Source organism: Heliconius melpomene, chromosome 20 (assembly GCF_056956725.1).
Source record: "Heliconius melpomene rosina isolate 202511_hmr_F chromosome 20, ASM5695672v1, whole genome shotgun sequence".
Lineage (NCBI taxonomy): Eukaryota > Metazoa > Arthropoda > Insecta > Lepidoptera > Nymphalidae > Heliconius > Heliconius melpomene.
In genome coordinates, this window is record NC_140408.1 from 2,838,650 (window position 1) to 2,858,836 (window position 20,187).

At 31.6% G+C, this 20,187-nt stretch overlaps 4 protein-coding genes and 1 long non-coding RNA gene across 9 annotated transcripts in view; 4 read left to right on the forward strand and 1 right to left on the reverse strand.

Moving 5' to 3' along the window:
* Nucleotides 1-738: 738 nt before the first annotated feature.
* On the forward strand, nucleotides 739-1,693 carry LOC146527528 (uncharacterized). Its single transcript, XM_085204438.1, has one exon. It carries the CDS (start codon nucleotides 1,061-1,063, stop codon nucleotides 1,586-1,588), a length of 528 nt encoding a protein of 175 aa, XP_085060564.1. The 5' UTR covers nucleotides 739-1,060; the 3' UTR covers nucleotides 1,589-1,693.
* Nucleotides 1,694-2,367: 674 nt separating this feature from the next.
* LOC146527529 (luciferin sulfotransferase-like) lies at nucleotides 2,368-10,737 on the forward strand. Its single transcript, XM_085204433.1, has 8 exons — nucleotides 2,368-3,054; nucleotides 3,591-3,725; nucleotides 3,953-4,052; nucleotides 4,650-4,827; nucleotides 4,936-5,062; nucleotides 5,386-5,480; nucleotides 9,462-9,642; nucleotides 10,329-10,737. Exons 1-8 carry the CDS (start codon nucleotides 2,967-2,969, stop codon nucleotides 10,439-10,441), a joined length of 1,017 nt encoding a protein of 338 aa, XP_085060559.1. The 5' UTR covers nucleotides 2,368-2,966; the 3' UTR covers nucleotides 10,442-10,737.
* LOC146527530 (uncharacterized) lies at nucleotides 6,693-8,721 on the forward strand. The gene is made up of 3 exons (XR_014879157.1): nucleotides 6,693-7,019; nucleotides 7,316-7,429; nucleotides 7,769-8,721. It is a non-coding gene; the product is annotated as an uncharacterized LOC146527530 (long non-coding RNA).
* A 1,116-nt stretch (nucleotides 10,738-11,853) lies between the features above and the next one.
* On the forward strand, nucleotides 11,854-19,230 carry St4 (Sulfotransferase 4). Of its 3 annotated transcripts, none has more exons than XM_085204430.1 (7): nucleotides 11,854-12,044; nucleotides 14,740-14,874; nucleotides 15,632-15,731; nucleotides 15,999-16,321; nucleotides 16,672-16,766; nucleotides 17,796-17,979; nucleotides 19,011-19,230. In XM_085204430.1, the coding sequence occupies exons 1-7, from the start codon at nucleotides 11,957-11,959 to the stop codon at nucleotides 19,127-19,129; spliced, it is 1,044 nt and encodes a 347-aa protein (XP_085060556.1). In that variant the 5' UTR covers nucleotides 11,854-11,956; the 3' UTR covers nucleotides 19,130-19,230. The 3 variants fall into 3 exon arrangements, with proteins under 3 accessions (XP_085060556.1, XP_085060557.1, XP_085060558.1); XM_085204431.1 differs by lacking the exon at nucleotides 11,854-12,044 and adding an exon at nucleotides 14,222-14,243; XM_085204432.1 differs by lacking the exon at nucleotides 11,854-12,044 and adding an exon at nucleotides 14,362-14,385.
* A 407-nt stretch (nucleotides 19,231-19,637) lies between these two features.
* The window catches only part of LOC146527532 (uncharacterized), a 59,194-nt gene continuing 58,644 nt past the window's right edge, over nucleotides 19,638-20,187 (reverse strand). For all 3 annotated transcript variants that reach the window (XM_085204419.1, XM_085204418.1, XM_085204417.1), the window contains one exon: nucleotides 19,638-20,078. In XM_085204419.1, coding sequence (XP_085060545.1) covers nucleotides 19,938-20,078 — 141 coding nt within the window. In that variant the 3' untranslated portion in view covers nucleotides 19,638-19,937. The remainder of the gene's footprint in view (nucleotides 20,079-20,187) is intronic.

Here is a 20,187-nt window from a genome sequence, read left to right on the forward strand (position 1 = left end):
ATTTTTGTAACTTTTTTATCTATCGTAGGGTGTATACAAAAGAAACTCATTCTGTTGTAAACTTCCCAAAATTTGATAAGCAGAGAAAATTTATTGATTCTTTACAATATTCTTCAGCTTTTATTTCATGTAGCATACTATGATTTCGCATACTTCATATAGACAAATATCTTTCAAATTGTACCATGATGGTCTCAATATACATTGAGATTATAAAAAGGATGTATAAAATTGATATGATCTCCGAGAAAGTTTGTAATCAGCTACAACTTTCGCAGTAGTTTCTATAATTAACATTATCAAATCAATAAAATCTCTCTAAGTCGTGCCACATATAATTGCATATAATTTGTAGTGAATTGAGAGCCAGTGAGAAAAAAGAAAATAAATGATTAGGTAAAGTTAACGATTTTTATCCATAATTATATTATTTTATAATAGTAATATTCAGCTTTACATTCTGGCTCTATATTGATCTTTTTAATATAAAACATGCTCTAGTAATAACAATATTTTTTTCGTGTACGTGTTAGAATGTTATTTTAAATATTGTTGTTCGTGCTGTATCAGTACAGCATCGATGTATCGATATTCACTGTTAGTTGCAACTCTAACGGTACTAAAAACTGTAGGAGGTCCCACTGAGATAACTGCATCAACAAGAATTTATCCATCAACACAACTCTGACGATAGATTCGGTCCACGACGTGCGCGTGCGCAGTTTATAGGAAACTCGGTTATCATATCGATGACCTGCGGTCACTGTCAGAGGTTAGGGCTCCATTATATGCGACGACACGACCGCAATCAAGTATATATTCTTATTTATAACATTGTTATATCCAATAGGTGTAATAAACTGAATATTTTATATATAAATAATACCATGTACATACAGACAACAAATTATATTTTAATTATCGCCTTACAAACTTTAAGTGTGACACCACAGTCGTCGCGTATGTAAAATTAAAAGCGATCGTGCCGTTTAAACCGTTACAGTGTTCTCGATTCATCCGGCGACTGGTTCGCCAGTGCTCGGTAAAAGCAGCGCGGGAGATGTCGGCGCACAGTCACCGACCACAGGGTGAACCAGCCGCACGCATCATGCTGATCATCCTCGCCTGCCTGCTGGCCGCCGTCAGCGCCGCGCCCTCCATAGACATGCGGCAAGAGGGGGACTACAACGTGCAAGCTGAAGTACAAAACATTTTAGTACTCGTCGCATTGCCGAAAAAATTACCTTACGGCAATCTGCTTCATTTACTGATGAAGAAGGAAAATGATGACGTGATAGCACAAGACAGATCAGACGTTCCCGCGAAATCGTTCGTCAAACCGAGCACACCGTATAAGGTGGAGATCGGAGAAAGTGAGAGATCGGCCGGCGGCACCCTCGATGCCGAAGAGGTTGTGATTCCCGGACGCCGCCGCCTTGAAACTGAATCTCAACCTCACGACGAAATGAAGCTAATCGGGGCGACTGAGCAATGTGGGCCAGATCGCGAGCGAGATCCTGTCACACTCACTTGTCGTTTTCGTGTTGATGCCATACCTGAAAATGCACCTGAAGTAGTTCCGTCATAAGTACTGTTCCGTCTGTATATAATATAGTTTAAGTTAACTTATTTATTAAACCGTTGTTTGTGATTTGTAATATATGATTTTATATAAGTAAAAAATTAAAATGTACTGTGTTTTACTGTTATTGTGATACTATTGTTATACTAGGCAAGTACATATAATATTTGCGTATTATATTACGACATACATCTAGCCTATTTGAGATTTTCTCAATGTTACATGATTTAATTATTTATGCAATTTTATCTTGAAATTACACATATCATATATAAGGAATTTAATGAACTAGATGGTTAATTATACAACTTATATATGTTTTAATAAAATCGTGTTTGGCTTTTGCCTTTTCTAAAAAATATTTTGCAGCAAGGCAAAGATTTTCTTTGGCTAACTCGCAAAACAATATAGAATACAAACTTAATTTATGATGTTTTTTGTATTTTTCATAATATAATTAAGTATGCTACAAAAACACAAATACAAGAACTTTATTAACACACTACTTACTGTGATATTTGAGCTTATTCTTATTTATCACATTCTTGCTTAGTATTTAAATTTAGAATGAGTACGGAAAAAGGTTATCATTTGTTATAAAAACGGAACGACACATCAATAAATATAGTTTATTATTATTATAAACGTTTAGTGATAAGCTTTTGTTTTTAATGAAATGTATTCTATTGATGTAAAATGACTTACATTCTATTTCTATTTCTCGGTTTTCTCATTTGTATTACTTTAAAATTTTAATAACATTAGGATTTTTAAGATAATGTCCATATATCGATAGCTAAAGTTTCATCTGTTTCAATAAAGCCCTTATTTTGTAGCAATATTATCACATATAATTGTTTATATTAAAATTACCTTTCTATTGATGAACTGATTGATATAACAAACACTAAATAATAAGGGAAGTTTGCCAAAATACATTAGTGAAAACTTAAGAAACGGAATAACTAATCTTAATGTTATTCCCGCTTAATTTACCAAAAGCGAACTGAAAATAGACACACATCTCTTTTATGAAAATAAAATTTAACAATCATTAAAAATATTTTTCGAACATCAACTCAAATTCTATTAGTTGAGAGATCGATAGAAGATTTTTTCATTGATAATTTAAGTGTTATTTTCTAAAGAGCTTACTCTCCCAGAAGTCTACGTGTGGTGTCATTGATTATTCTTATCATTTTGATAAGGAATGTGTAGATATTTATTTGTCACTGTATTGAGGTATTATAATCTTACTTCCATTTTCGCCTGTCGAGATAATGATAACATAAGTCTATATATGTACAATATTTTTGCAAGTAACACATAGTCTTAGTTTGTTTTGACATTAAAGTGCACTTTTTCCTTTATTCTTCTTCTTAAAATGAGTGAAAAAAGTGTTGAAAATTTTCCTTACAAATATAAGGAATTAGATCCAGATGAAAATAAAGGATTGTTAGATTATATGCAAGGTAATGATGTTTTTTTTTACCTTAACACTTTATCCCGCAGGGAGAAGGAAGACACTCCGTTGGTTTGTTTCCGCAGAATTTTCAAGAAATTGCGTGTTGAGTGGCGTTTTTTAAAATTCTTTTGAACATTGGGGAAAAAGTTACTTTAGTATAATTATTTTATAATTGAGTGTTGTAATGTTTTTGTTTTATGAAGATTTACTAAACGTAACCTTCATACGTTACTGTTTATAATATCTTCATTAGCTATGTAAGATATGTATTATATTTAATATTTAATTTAATTTAAATCGATCTTATTTTTTAAAATCCTTTGTGTTTTTGTTTTGTATATTAATTTAGCACAATTAAGTCATACGTATGTGACGTAAAATCAACGCGTATAGCTGACTCGCGCTTGTCCGGTTTTTTTATTATTTATATTTCCTTTGACAATTTCCTATGTTGCAGACATCTTCATTATAAATTTCAGTAGTCACAACTCTTAAGATAATTCTTTATCTAGAATTAATAGTAATATTCTTCTTGTTTATTAGGTTTTGAGATGAAATTTGTGCGGATTGGACCTAAAGGCTATTTTCATCTTAAAAGTTATATGACGGACGCAGCGACTATTTATAATTTACCACTCAGATCTGACGATGTATTTGTGGTAACGTTCCCCAAATCAGGTAAACTATTATTACAATTGCTTTTATCTTTTAATTTTTTTTTTATTTAAACATTTTAAAATAAGATAAAGTAAATGTGTTATACAAGAGTTGTAAAATTTTTGCAATGGCGCCATGGAAATACAAAAATATAATATTTAAACTTAATAATTACTTTATGTTAATCAAATTTTCGAGTGGACTCAGAAGACAAAATATAATTTATCGTCATAAGTATGTCATTTTAGGTACAACTTGGACACAGGACCTGATTTGGTTGTTAAAGAATGATCTGGACTTCGAGAGAGCCAAGTCTATTACGCTGAATGAAAGATTTCCCTTTTTAGAGTAAGTATTTTTTTGATACCACGACCCAATTGCAGTATCTATAGAGAATTTGAATGACGTTTGTTTCTTTAGCTTTACGTTTTATAGCTCATATAGGGTTTGCTGAGGGAAGACACTCCGTCGCTCACTGTCCGAGACATAGCTTGTTTTTGTTAGTGGTATATATATATAGCTTGTTTTGGTAGTGGTGGTTTTTATTTTTTTTTATATATTGAGAAAAACGTGAAATGTTACGTAAGAATTGAATAATAATATTCAATTCTTGAGTGAAGTAACTTTTAACGTTTAAAAATATTTCAATAAAACACAACCTACATACCTAATATAACTCAAGCATTGAGTGATGATATAAAAGTAACTTATCACAGGTATGAAATAGCTAGAACATCAGAAGCCAGAACATGCCTCAGATTATGTAGAGGCAGATATATGTAATAATAATGGTAAGTCGAATTGTACACATGCCCCTACAAAGATAATTTTAATAAGAAACGTACCTATGAAAATACGACAGTGAAAAAGGATACGTCAATTGCCTTACTTGTATAAAATTCTATATGCTAAGTGCTAATTTGTTCATAATTAATATTGTTTTAGAGCATTTTCATTTAAGTCTATATTGCCGAGGCAGAGTAAAATGGAAGAAATGGAAGCTGTTGCAAAATCTTTAGTTCCTCTAAGCGTTGCGGAGATAATGGAATTGCCCTCTCCCAGATTTATAAAGACTCACCTACCGTTATCACTACTGCCATCGACACTGTTAGATAATACAAAGGTATAAAAATTTGATTCACTAAGGGTCCCTTAAAATAAAATTAACCTAGGGATTGGAAGTTTTTCTTGATTGATGAAGTGTATTTGTTTTATTTTTTAATATTTTAAGGTGGTATATGTAGCTCGTGATCCACGTGATGTCGCCGTTTCCTTCTTTCATCATAATAAGTTAATGCGCGTAATGGGGGTTGAACCGGAGTTTAAGCCCTATTGGAACTATTTTATAAAGGACATGGGTAATTTAAATACCTTTATATAATCCTTTTTCTTTCATCCGTCCGTCTTCTTCTTTCTCCGTTTTCCGTCTTTCTCTCGAGCAAAGCATTGAAGATTTAAGTCTTTTTCTCGAGCAAAACATTGAAGATTTAAGTTTTATTTTAAGCTATAAGTGGGAGGTTATATATTTTTGGATGTTTCTTCGCACTTTATTATAAAAATTGCGATATACGAGTGTTTTGAACAGATAAAGACATTCGTAATAAGATTATCATAAACATATAAAATGTTTAGCGATAAAATAATAACAAAACAACTTGCATCATATATTATCATATTTCAGTGGTATGGTCACCATATTTTGAGCATGTGCTGGAGGCGTGGTCGCAGCGAAATCATCCAAATCTACTTTTTTTGTTTTATGAAGATTTGCTAAAGGTAACCTTATATGTCAACGTTAATATTTAATACTAGTGGGCCCAGACGCGGCTACGCCCGCGAAAATATAAGCCTAAATAATTAAAATAAGTTAAAAAATAATAATAAGTGGAGATTTATTATTAGAAAAAATATCCGAGTAACCGAAATGAACAAACAAAAGAAGTAAAAGTAACTAAAGGAAATTCTTAATATTAGAAAAAGTACCTAAAGTTTGCCGTGCGCGCGTACTAAACATTTTTCTATATTAAATAATTATAAATTTTTGCGAACAATATTAAATAAAATCCCAAATGATTAAAATTACGATATTTTAAGTGTATAACATCGGTATAGATAACCGAACTGAGATAAATTAATTATAAGCAGCAAATAATTACATAAAAAATAATAGTAATTCGAAAATATATAAAAATTTACAAAATCATCAGTCATCTGCCCGTTCGCGTCGGTTATACTATACCACTCGTAGGCTAGGTCATTTGGAATCAGTGACATCTTATTTATTAGAATCTTTTACAGTAAACTATAATTTCAATCTAGATGAAATGCTAAAAGTGACTATTATATTTATTTTCATAAGGATGAATATCAAACTATAGAAATCATCTAATTTTTGTTAATGTATACAAATCTATATCGGCGCGCGCCATGTATGCATTGAGCAAACTCACTTTGGGTGACGTTTTCTTAAAACAACAAACTTTGCAAGCCGTTGCTTAGCAACGCGTAGCGGTTGTTATTAACATGGCGGAATAAATTGCATGTCAAATTAATTATTTTAATATATTGGTATATATCGAAAATATTACAAATATGAGAAAAAAAAGTATCCTATGTTCATCCCGGGACCCTCAAATATCTCTATATGAGTATTTTATCACAATTAAATTAGCGGATTGGCCCTGATTGCGTAAAAGACAGACAGACAGACAGACAGACAGAGTTACTTTCGAATTTATAATATAGGTATGGATTATAGGTACGCGATGTCTAAGCTGAGTGTAACGCAGGCCCGGTCGACTTCCTTAGGAGCTTGGGCGACATACCTACGTGGGAGCCGAGTCCGGTTGCTATATTAAAGTAAAACTACTAATTAGTAGTTTTTCTAAGAGTATTTTTTTAAGAATTTAATTTTAACTCACGCTTTGGTTACTTAATGTTTAATAAATAACTTTCTTTATAATATTTCATGTATGCAAGGCACCGTGATAAATTTTTTTTCGATATGAGAAACATTTTATGTAACCGGTATTTAAAGTACAGTAGTAGGATTATGTTTTGATATGGCAATGGTAGCATTAGCATTTGCAAATGGCGAACATACTACTGCGACTTAAACAAGCAACCTGTTTTTAGCATTTCTGTTGCATTTTATATTTAGATTTCTATTGTTGTTCAGTTGTTCTCTTTGTTTGAATATTTGGATCTAAAATATGGGAGACAATTTAAAAAGTAGATGCCTCAAATGTCCCCTCGTGAAGATCCTGAAATTAAACTATATAGGTTCCCTAGTACAGGTCCTACCAATTCACACCGGTAAGTAATCATTAAGTGTTAACTACTCTAGATAAAGTCATATCTTAAATGTTGTACTTTTTCAATTGTGAAACTTGGGCCAAGTTTAGCTTCCTCGAAGGCCCATGGTATTCTATCGATTTTCAGAAAAAAATGTATGGTGAACATAGAATGTTATGTTGCCACCATTTTGAAAGGGCTTCATTTGTCAATTTTATTGAAAAAAAAATACTGTTTAGAAAAACTGTTTTATTTATGTACATATTAGTAATCATACATTGGCAATGTATTTTCATCCAATTATATTTTATTTTCAGAATCAGGTAATCCAAGATTTAAATTTTTCCACTGAACAACCAGGGACATCACATTTTCCTGCAAATGTTATACCTGGAGCATTGCAAAGAACAGTATTGACAAGTATTCAAATGGTAATTCAAGTATATTATTAATTGATACTGGTTCACTTGTAATGACAATATATTTAACATAAAAACTTATCATAATAAATAGCCTATCTTATGGTAACAGTGAAAAAAACCTAAAACAGATAGATATATATGTAAAAATAAAATATTAAATATTAATTAACAATTTTATAACAATACGATAAATTTAACAAAATACTAATAGTTACAACTAAAATTACATTAATCTTAAACAATTTCTTTAATTTTCTTTTAATTGCTTAATCAAGAAGATTCATCTAACAATGATATGTTGATTTTAGTTTCTGTAACCTGACCTTTATTAACTCTTGTTATTTTCAGGATTGCTACCCGGAGAGACAACAGTCACTGCAAATTTAGGATTTATATGTTTAGCTGCTGAAATAGTGATTCTGCAGATCGAAAGAAAGGCAGCCACGCTGTACCAACGTGGCTGACAATTCTTCATTTGAAGAAAATGTATGTCTTTTTTTCTCTAACTCAATCATTTGAAGAAAATGTATGACTTTTTTGAAAATTATACATTTGTCATAGCTCTCCCCAATGCAAGCTTTGTGATTCAGTTTTAAAAGTGAAACATACCGATAATATATTATTGTACACTTTTATGGACTTGAAAGAATATGATAATGCTAAAAAGAAGTTAAACTATGTATCTGAAAATTGTATAAGATTTTATGTGTTGAGAACTGTGCCACAATCTGCAATAATTTATACGAAACATTATCATATTCTTTAAACCTCAAAAAAGAAGTTCAGTTCAGTGAGGAACATCTTAATGAAAATGTTGATTTTATATGTAATAGTGTCTTCCACATAACAGTTAAAAGATTTTGTTTAGTTAAAAATAGACAATTTGCAGATTATCAGAAATTGTTAAAAAGGAAAATAGATATATTAAAAATAAGTAATTGTATATTAATGTTAGATTTAAATTGACCAACACTGTATTAAGTTCATTATACCTACTTTATTAATTTTATCTTTGTCTGTAATTGTTTCAAAAAAAAAAGAAATTCAATAACACAACAATCAAGTACAACTGCCTACAATCTTATAGGTTAATAAATATATAAATTATATTTTTTTTGCAGATTATGATCTATTTAACTTATAAAAATTAAAATTGTTATTGTTTTTAACATATAAGAGCAAGTTTGTCTTGTAGCAATGTTGTAATCTTTAGCAGTATATTTTAATTGTTTTGCAGAAATACTATTTGTGTAAATATAATTAAAACAAATGTTTATAAGCAATAAAGAAAATGTAAAATGTTTATTAGTTTTATTACTGCATTTATTTTTTATTATTGTACTATAAATTATTCAGACTCTTTCAAAATCATTTGGAAGTATTATTATATAATTTAAATAATAATACTTCCAAATGATTTTGAAATAGTCATAATTCTGGCTTTTGAATAAAATTCTAAAGCCAAATTTTCCCGCAAATAGTTTTGCTGGGCACGCACAGAGATGGCAGCAGCATCGTTTTGTCACCCATTTTTTAGTATGAAGTGAACATTCTTTGAGTAAATGTGTTCTGTGGTGTAACGTCTCTTACCCATGTTTGGTTTAAAATCTAAATCGATTTGTACGGTTTTTGACCACCGGCTTACACTTCTTGTCTTGTCTTATATTTAATTCTTAATATTTTATTTTTGTAATCGTAAATTATCAATTAATAGTAGACAAAAAAAATTTATTACGGCAGGAACTTAATACACGCAGTTGATATGATAATGTTTTTTCTACAAATGTAGGCCAGGTGAGACGCGATGTGACGGTAAAAGCGACAGGTTCGATTCCTACTTTAGAAAATTAATTAATTAATATCTTCATTTCTTTGACGTGAGTTTCACTACTTAACACGCAATACCTCTAGACTTTGGCGACAAATGGGGAGCAGAATATCTTAACACTATCTTCCCTGATCCCTGCTTAGTGTGAAGTTAAATAAAATTGGACAGTGGGAGAAAATAGAGCAGATATTTATTTAAATTTTTCCTTTTAAGGATTTGCCGGAAGGTATTCGACGTGTCGCAAAGTTCTTAGATAAAGAGCTAACGGAAAAAGATGTAGCTGATCTTACAGAACATCTAAAATTCGACAATTTTAAAAACAATAAATCTGTCAACATGGAGGAATTTCAGCAGAAAGGAGTGTTCAGGAGTGACGGTGGATTCGTTAGGAAAGGTATTATACATGTACATCAATGTAACGAATACAAGCGATAATAACTATAAATATTAATAATAACAATTATTAACATATCGCACGTTTAGAATTATAGTGAACTAATCCAGAATAATATTAATAAGAAAGAAGAATATAATATGTGATATTATTGACATTTGTTATTGTTATTGTTTTATCGTTTTTTCTGACCACGGTCACCTGCTGGAGAGGCCGTCGTGGTGTAGTGGCACAACATACCAACCCTGATATATGCGGGATACAGCGTGAAGCAACTCGCAAGAAAGTGGGGAACGGAATTGAAACGTCTTAACGTCTAAATGGGAACGGAATGTCTTAATAACAGCTTTCCAGGTTCCCGCTTCCTACCTTGCAACCTTATAGTAATATACTTTTACATACATATATCACAAAATAGTACATAGGTTATAAATTATGTAAAGATTTTTTATTATTTCGCTTACAATCTTAAAAGTAATTTGGGTTCTTAAAAGTAAAGCAGGTAAGGCCAAAGGGCCAGAGGGTGACGGAGAACCGCTGTTGTACACTTCCGTTTCTTATTTTCCGAATTCTGAAAGCGTAATATAATATTAACATTATATTGTAGAACGTGGTAACTGAAATTGTATTAAACTAAGATAATAGATACATTATATAAGAAAAACAACCTCGTTTATTTATTGCAGGTAAAAAAGGCGGATGGCGAGAATATTTTGACGAGGAGATGACAGCGCAAGCTGAAAAATGGATCAAAGATAATACTCGTGGCACTGATTTTTATTTTCCACATATGGAATAGTGATTCCTATTCTCAATTAATTTCCATGTTACAATAATTCAACGTAATAATCTTTTTTTTTTAGTGGGAACTTACTGTTAAAACAATTCGTAACTTATTTCTGCCGTGTTGAGTGACGAAATTCAACGCCGCATTTTACCTTGTTATTGTTACCAAAGCACGGAAATATTTAATAGTTAATTTCCCCACGCGGAAATCGAACCTACAATCGTCACGTTTACAGTAACACGCCTGAGCCGCGATCTTAATATAATAATCTTTAATTTAATCTTATAAAATAAAAGTTATATAAAATGTGTTTTTTTTTAATTATTTCCTCAGACTACAAAAATATAAAAAAAAATCTCCAAAAAAAAAAATATTGAAAACATTTAAATACAAAAATAATATTACAAAAATATAAAAACCACACTCGGTTCTGAATCTTTTTCCAGTAATTAATATAGTCTACACGCCTTACATTTATATAATAGCAATAGTTATTATTTGTAACTTGCCATTATTTTTTCCCTTTACAAATTAGTTATAATTATATTATATTTTTACTTCTTCACCCCCACTCCAAGTTTCTATATAGACAGATACTTTCTTAAAATATTCGAGTTTTTCTACTGATTCACGACACACAGCGCTAGGCTGTATGTGATGTTTTTTCAAAACTTATAGATACACATATCTTTGTAACAAAAGTAATTTTTCTTTATTTTTGAAAAAAAAGGGGATCGATACTTTCAAAGTGAATATATTATATGGATATACTGTTACAGAATTTGGAGCCAAGTTCTGTATAAATCTCTATAGCATACTCGTATAATAAAAAATAAATTGTTGTGAAAATAAACCGTCACGCCTCTGAATTTGTCGACCTCGCACATTTCTTATTTTATTTAAATGAACAGATCCTTGTGTTTAAAGTGGTATTTATTATAAAATAATGTTAAAATTACTTAATATTTTCAATGCCCTTTATTAATAATGTGTTGCAAATTTTGTGCGGGCGAAGCCGCGAGCGGGTTGCTAGTAAGCGATAAAAGATTTCTTAATAAATAACCTTATCATATTAATATACATCAATTCACGTAATTACCTAAGATTTTAGAAAATTTAGAAGTTAAACACATTCAATATTAAATAATTCAACTGAGATTACAATTAAAGATATCAATTCTGTCGGGTATACCTTAATTACTTATTTTGTTTTGTTTTCAATAACTGATAAGTGAGAGAACAAAATAAAAATTAAAAGTAAGTTGAGACTAAAGTTATTTATCGAACACAACCGGTGTAAAAAAATATTATTTAAAATTGTTTTGTCATCATTAATGTACATGTAATTAGTAAATTATACGCTAAACAACTATTTTTTCTGTAAAAGTGATAGTATTAAATGTAGGTTACACATTTATAGGACTTGAATAACAACAGTTGTTCGCTGGCTTCGACGGCGCTCGTGCGCATTTTTGACGGTCCGGTCCGTGACACCAAAATTGTTAAATTCAAATAGAAGATTTTATAATGGAGAACAAGCTTAATAATAATTATCCCTTAGAAATAAAAGATGTGGAACCAGAAACAGCAGAAATGCTTATGAAATATTTCACTGGTAAGTATAAAAACGTTATTAATTGTTGATTAAAAAAAAAACATATTTAAGAATAATTACTGGTGTGTAGTTAGTAAGTAAACTAGAATATGGGCTATTTAAGAATATAGTGTGTATTACTAGTTTTATACCAATAACTTTGGAACTTCCCGCTCTATCCCGTATATGAGCAGGGAACCTAATGTTAGACAGTCCGTTCCCCACGTTCCGCTCATAAAAGCGCGGCGTTAAGTTTCGTTACTTTACAAAAGAATTCTATGATAAGTGCCTGCCGAAGAGAAAAAGACACATATTAAAGAGTAATTTAGGTAGATAATGTGGGATAAGGTAGAGTACGCGTTCAACACACATCTTTTATTAAATATACGCGAAGATCTTAGGTTTAAATTAGGTATAATAAAATATTTGTGTTCAAAAGGTAAATTTTTGTAATGATTTAGCTGCCTATATATAAGTTCAGGTTAGATATAGCTTATCTCATCGTTGTCTTCTAATAATAAACACTTTACGTATAAGCCGTTTCTAAGATTAGAGTGAAAAAACGCAAAGACAAACAGACGAAAATGAAAAAAAAAATTGTCAAGCATATTTGTTAAGATATTATTATTTATACCTAGTACTTACCTAGTGTGCTTACAACTTGTTATGTAGGTACCATTAACAACTATAAAATATACCATACTTAGTTACTAGGATATACCCACTTAGATGAAATGACACCTATTATATCAAGTCAAACTGTATTTACGTAGCTATAAAGGTCTTATATTAATTAGTTACAACCATACATCCATATATTAAATATAGCTTTCATTGTCAACTACGCTGAATAGTCGCAAGTATTATTTATTATAAGCATATTTCATGCGTACCATGCAGGTACAATAGAGGCTACTTCAATATAATACTTAATTTAAATATCATTTAAAAATATATATTATATATAAATGTTTTTATAAATTTGTAGTCTGGTTGTTGCCACCGAATTTAAAAAAAAATAACATAATCATTAAAAGTCTATTATGCAGTAATTACCAAATGATATAAGTCGTCAGCCATGGACCCTAAAGTTTTAACTTAAGTCGTAAATACCTTGCGAAACACGTTCACATGAAGTATAACCCAAAAAATCTTATTATTTATTTTATTAATATTAAGAAAACTAATACACTAATTACACCAGTAAAGTACTGTTTAACGATTTTTTAAAATTAAAATCGATAAGATAGTATTAATCAATAAAAAAATTAGAAACAAAAATTGTCAATAAAAAAAAAGGTAAAAGTCAAGTCCATAGTAAAGTTAAGTTCAAGTTCAAAGTTCAGGAAAATAATTTTCTAATTTACTCTCTCCTACTCCCTTTATAAGAAAAGCACTAAAAAGTGAACAAGCAACTAGAAAAAAGTGATAACCTTCAAACGGCTGAAAATATTTTTTGAATCATGATTAAGAACATTTAATGATCTGAATAAATCACGATTTAAACAAAAAAAAACAATTAAGAGCGATTCAGTCTGGTCCACTGAGGCTTCCGTACCATTTCAGGATTGTAGGTCAACGGTAAGTAAGTACAACTTATAAAAGTTGACAAACTAAAGTTTGTGTAGGCATATGCACTCGTTTTGTATGAAAAGAACTACACGTAAAAGTTTGTAATATTTTCTTTCTATGCACGACCTATATTCTCATTTGTCTGATTTTTTTTCTTTATTTGTATTGTAAGTTTAGATCACTTCTCGTATCTGTAGGTCTTCTAGAAGTGCCTTCTATATTCCACTATTTTTATACATACATAGGCACATAATATAGTACAATAAAAATATATATGTAGATATATATTAGAATAATTCATCCTCTTGCTTATAGTAAATAAAAAATCTATCGATGTAGAAATAAGAGAAGGTTTTTCATAAATAAAAGGCGAGGTTGACGAAGTTTGTTCGAATCTACAACTGAGCACGTTTTTCCCGTTCTATTTACTTAACTGTGACTAATTAAACTTCCTTCTAAGTTTTTTAACAATAACTAAATTCGATTGTTATTCCAATAAACTGTCTGAAAACCTTGATTTAGAGCACGTTTCGTTTAAATACTTTCAAATGAAACCTAAACGAGTATGTATAATTGCACAAATACAATTAAATTTGTACGTTCCAACTACCAATTTAGTTGAAACTTAAATGGTGTTGGAGAGTAACGGTAAGCTTTAGCCTGTATTAAATAATATAAGAATTAGTGAGAAAATATTCTCATTGTTAATAAGTATACCTACTTATTGTATTTTAATTAAGCATAAATGATGTAGAATAAAAGATAGTTTGGATTGTTTCAACATTGTTAAGTAAGTATGTTCATTAATTGGATAGAGTTAATAAGTATTTTGAGAGAACAATTTCTCAGAGAACAATTATATATATAAGTAGGTACTTATATCGATGTTTGATATAGTATAGGTATGGTCTATCAGTATTTTGTACTGTTTTGTAATTCTACGACTGTATGCTATACTCGGAACCCGTCAACCTACTTCTTTAGACTTGTTGTGTAGTTACGGTGATCAATTAAATTGGGAGTACCTACATTAGCAATCATTTATTGGTATATTTAATATATAAAGTTTTATTAATTTAATAATGTTCTTTTATGAAGTACATTTCTTGTAATATCTAATTATATATTTTTCTACTACTTTCAGGTGAACATACAGGGTTCGTTCAAGTAGGACCGAAGAAGTACTTCCTTCCACATAAGTTCAAGCAGGAGGCACTTAACATATACAATATGCCCATCCGCCCGTCTGACGTGTTTGTTGCCAGTTATCCGAGATCAGGTTAACATATGTTATTATAAACATACAAATCAATACAAAACACGAAATAGTTGTACAAACAAAGCAAAATGCAATGGGTCCGTATAACATTCTTATATTTCAAGTAGGTATTTCTCCTGTTCGGTGAGACAAAATCTGTTGTAAGACTTTCAAATTCTACATAAATATAATCGGAGCTCAACCAAAATGTTATAGCCAAATCCAGTCCGCTCTACGGCCGCAAGCCGAGGTTGGAGTCCCGCAAGCGGCGCCCTTACAATCGTCGACTTCTTCATAGGCAGCCACTTAGTGCTTCCATTTCTTCAGGGACAGAATATCCTCTTCCCTACCCAACCAGTGTCGCTGTAAAAGCCAATAGGGCTAACAGCATCATGTTCGAAAAAAAATGTAGCCATAAGTTCTCTTTACAAAATTTCGAAAATAAATGGAGAGATAATGGACGTTGCATGCATGACAAATGCCCGTCAGCAATTATTATAAGGTACATAAATATATGAAATAATTGGTATTGATCATGGGTCTGGAAATAATCATTCATAAGCGTGATACAGCGTGCTTTATAAGTAGCTAATACTAATCTATATATTTAAATAAGTACTTGTTTTAGTTAAGGTCCAATTAAATTGAAATTGTATAAAGTGGAAGAACAGGTTCTCCAGCAATGTACATTCGTGATTCTTGGTGTTAGAACTCAAGTCATTTGTATAAGGATCTTCCATGAAAACTGTTGTAGTTCATGTGAGTTGTGTTATTTCAGGCACAACTTGGACACAGGAATTGGTTTGGATGGTGGCAAATGATTTGAATTATGAAAAATCTAATGAAATTCCTCTGACCGAAAGATATCCTTTCTTAGAGTAAGTTTATAAATACCTACTGAAACTGATAAAAAAATGTGATAGAACGATATTATTTTATTTCAAGTAAGAAACAGAACAGAAAGAAACTTTCTGCTTTATTTTGAGACATTGTGTGTTAATTGGCGGAACTCAGCACCGCGCTTTGTCTACCACAGCTGGGAAATAAAAATATTTAAAATATAATCATTTCCATCTACAATCAGACATGTCCCACAGCGCTACAACAGCCTACTAATATAGAAATTAAAATAAATATATTTGCAGATTCTCAGTATACGTTCATCCTATAATGAAGCAACGATTCCATGACGAAAATAAGGATAGTGAAAGAAAATTAAAACTTTTAGAATTTGTGTCCCAACCGGGCACGGAGCAGCTGGCGGATGCGCCCTCGCCGCGTTTCGTTAAAACACATCTTCCACTTTCACTCCTGCCGCCCACTTTGCTGGAAACCGCTAAAATGATATATGTAGCTCGTGACCCCAGAGACGTGGCTGTGTCGTTTTATCATTTGAACAAGTCCATGAGGACGCAGGGCTATGTTGGTGATTTTAAAACGTATTGGCAGTTCTTCATAAAAGATTTGCGTAAGTAAATATCGATGATAAGGAAAATAAATAATAATAAGATAAAAAGGGTACGGACCAACTGTCTGTAATAAAATCAGCTTCACGCTGTATCCCGCACACAGCAGGGTAGGCAGAGGGTACCTGGTTAAGACACTCCGTTTCCCACTTTCCGTCGAATTCTGGAGGCATTGCGTGTTGAGAGACTGGACTCAACGCCATGCTTTGCCGCGACACCAGAGCGAAGAAATTAAAATATACATTTAAATAAATATTTCCTTTCCTCGACTGGGGTTCGAACCCACAACCAACCAATTTTGCAGCACCCTTTGTGCCCTTAATATAAGCATTCTTTGGTGTTTCTTTTTCAGACCATTGGACACCATTTTTTGAACATCTCAAAGAGTCTTGGGAAAAAAGAAATCATCCTAACATGTTGTTTTTATTTTATGAAGAACTTTCTAAGGTAATATTTATTGCTCGTAGGTGTTCTCTGAATTAAATAAATTAACATTTATTTTTAACTTTTTAGTCGTTAGTATTTTTTCTGTAACTTTTATTGAGCTGTAATTTAACCGCTTAATAACTGTTATATCATTGTTTCCTTTATAAAATTAAAATAATTAAGTATTTTTATATAGTAATGTTATTTGTAAAATTTATCTTTTCGCATAGGTACTTGTTGATTAACTTATTAATTGCTTCGATATGGAAGTGACTTTAAACAATTTGGTAAAAAAATATAATAAAAGGAAACATTTGTTGTTGTTAATATTCTATAAAAAAATGTATATTTTAAAAGTTAGTTTTTTCTCATAAATCATAATTTAGTTGAGTTAGGTTACGTATTTTCCACTGGGTATTAGTGAGTAGAATCGGATTCGGCGGTGAGTGCCAGAGTACCTATGCGGTACCTATAAATTTTTGAGCATTGGTCATTTGAGAAGAAAATAATAAAAAATAAAAATTATCTTAAAATCAAATCTGCGCAGCCATCTGTAGCTAAATTCATGACAACAATGACTGACCGTACTGTATAATTTATATCAGAGTCGACGAGTGAAAAATTTACAGTGTAAATGCATTTCTCAGCGGTAAAAATTGGTCAAGTGCCAGTCGGACTTTACACGGACCACCGAGGCGGCGATTTCACGATTGCAGGTCAACAGGAAATACAACTAGTTTTTCCTATTGGTCAACAGTTCCTGTTGGTACAATCGTGAAATCGCTTATAAAAATTGACAAAAAAATAATTCAATACTTATATAGTTCATTTCATACGAAATGAGTGCATACGCCCGCAAACTTAAGTTATCAATTTTTATAAGTTGTACCTAATTTGGTAAGGAAGCCTCGGTGGGCGATAAATTAATTCTTTTTCTAAGCGTTATTCTTTAATTATTTTGTCAATAAAGAATCTGGGATGGACATTGACCAGCCGGTCCTGGTTTCTCCTACGCCCATCCATTTCAAATATCTTTACAATATTTACCAGGATCTCCCATTAGCAGTGCGGCGAGTAATGGAGTTTTTTGATAAGAAGTTTACAGAGGAACAAATAAGAAGTCTTTGCGACCACCTCAGCATCGACAGCTTCAAACAAAATAAATCTGTGAATTACGATGTCATGCGGGAACTTCTCATTCTACAATCCGACGAGGCAGCATTTATAAGAAAAGGTAATATATCAACCTTTGGAATGAAGTTGCTTTAATTGTGCTAATTGAAATGCATAAATATTATACACATACATTAGATATAATTATCAGTATCTGCCGACTGAGTAAATAACTGCAATGCAGGTAGTTACTAGTACTTAGTAGGTATTCATTGTAGGTTATTTATAGTTTTAATATGTTTGTATGTATGTACATCTATAAATATTTAAAATTAAGATAATGTGAAACTGTAATCGGCTATTTCCAACTGCCAACTCCTACAATGCAATAAAACGTTTACCTTAATACAATGATTAAAAATTCTCTATCGACTATCAAATACTTACCTGTTTTAAGGACATATGATACTGAATAATATTTTTATCCAGTCGTTGATTTTTGCATAAGTGCTCATTCAGACAAGCGGTATAAATTGCCCGGTTACACAAGCGCGCTGTTAGGAATCCCAAAATTGTATTATACATAGGTAGCTGCGGAAAATAGCCACGTTATTAAGTTCGAAGAAGTTTCGAGGTCTCGCGGGCGCCGCGTTTCTATTTCCTTCCACTTAAAATCCTGCGGTCCCTGTCTTATCTGCAGATATCGCGGGAATCACTTAATACGTAAATATGTCAATTATTTACGAAACTGCACTTTCCGTCTTTATCGAGATGGACTTGTTAACAACATTCTTTGTAAGCAGCAGTTATCTTTAATTGCAATATCAATAAATGTAACTATTAATTTAATTATAATCACTTACGCCCAATGTTAATAACCAATCCTAATCCAAAAATTGCTACCATAGATTGAAATAGACAGAGATGGAGGTAGGCATGCAGGTTAGTGATTGGATAGATATGTCGGACAGTACGAGATAGACGTTAACTGGAGATAGGAGATACATTATTAATATTGGGCGTTAGCCACCTACAACTTTTATAAAACAATCTTTGTACCTTTTGTTAAAAATAAATTTTGGTTAAACAATCTTTGTTTTCTGTCTGATAACAGTAAAAACAGTAATAGATTATGTACATCAATTTTTACAGGTAAAGCCGGAGGTTGGCGCGACTACTTTGACGAGGAGATGACGGCCGAGGCTGCCAAATGGATATCTGACAATCTTCGCGATACCGACCTGCGCTTCCCTCACATGCAACAGATTTAACATTCATTTACTATTTATTTATAATTCTAATATAAGTGGTAATCCAATTAATTATTATATAACTAAAGTAAATATAAAATTATTAAATGTGTTCGGGAATAGTAATGTTGTTTTAATATTTATTATTTATTATTACGAACGTGTATAACGAATATATTTCGTGTATAACGAATTATACACTTATTTCAGTGTATAATTCGTCTATTTATTTAAACAGATTCATGAAAACATTCTAGTTCCGTTCAAATAAAATGTTTAATAGTGTTTTTTCATGAAGAAGAAAGGAAGTATGTATGAGTATAATTATAGAGACATATGATGATTGGATGAAAAAAACAAAATAGGGTGGATATAACCATTTATTTGAATAAAATGTTCTATTTTAGTATTTCTTTGTAACACCATGATATTTAAGTTAAACATTGACATTAAGTAATTGTAATTAAGTAAACTTTTTTTTGCTTTTATCATTATTATTTACTCATTCCACTATAAATAAAACAATGTATCAGTCCTTCCTTCACGATTTTATTTAAATAATACGGTTATACAAAGGAAATAAATTAAAAAGCCAGATTTTAAATCAATCATTCGTTGGTAATATAAAAAATTCTAAACAGACTCATAATAGTGGAGGGCGCTGCGGCCCGAGGCGCGTCCGTACACGACGCGTCTATAAAAGCGACTCTATAACATAATGGGAGCGCGGGGGTCCCCCGCTCCCGCACCTAACGTCCTCGTCCGTCACGACTATCGTACACTTATAGAAAATCACAAAATTCAAGCGGAAAATATTAGGAATCGGGGTTTATGCGATGACGTCGGGCAGCAGCGAGTCGCCGGGCGGCGGCGGGCTGGGCGGCGCCTTGCCCACCGCGCCGCCGTTGACCAGCGCCTCCTTTTTGTTGTCCAGTGGCCGCTTGGGCACGCTCTTCACGCCGCCCGGGGCCTGCGACCGACAAACAAAATTCAAATTATCCTATTTTGAAATGTTATTGTTTTTACATTTTCGAAGTGAGACCATCATATCAAAAATGAAGGCCGTCGTGCTGCAGTCG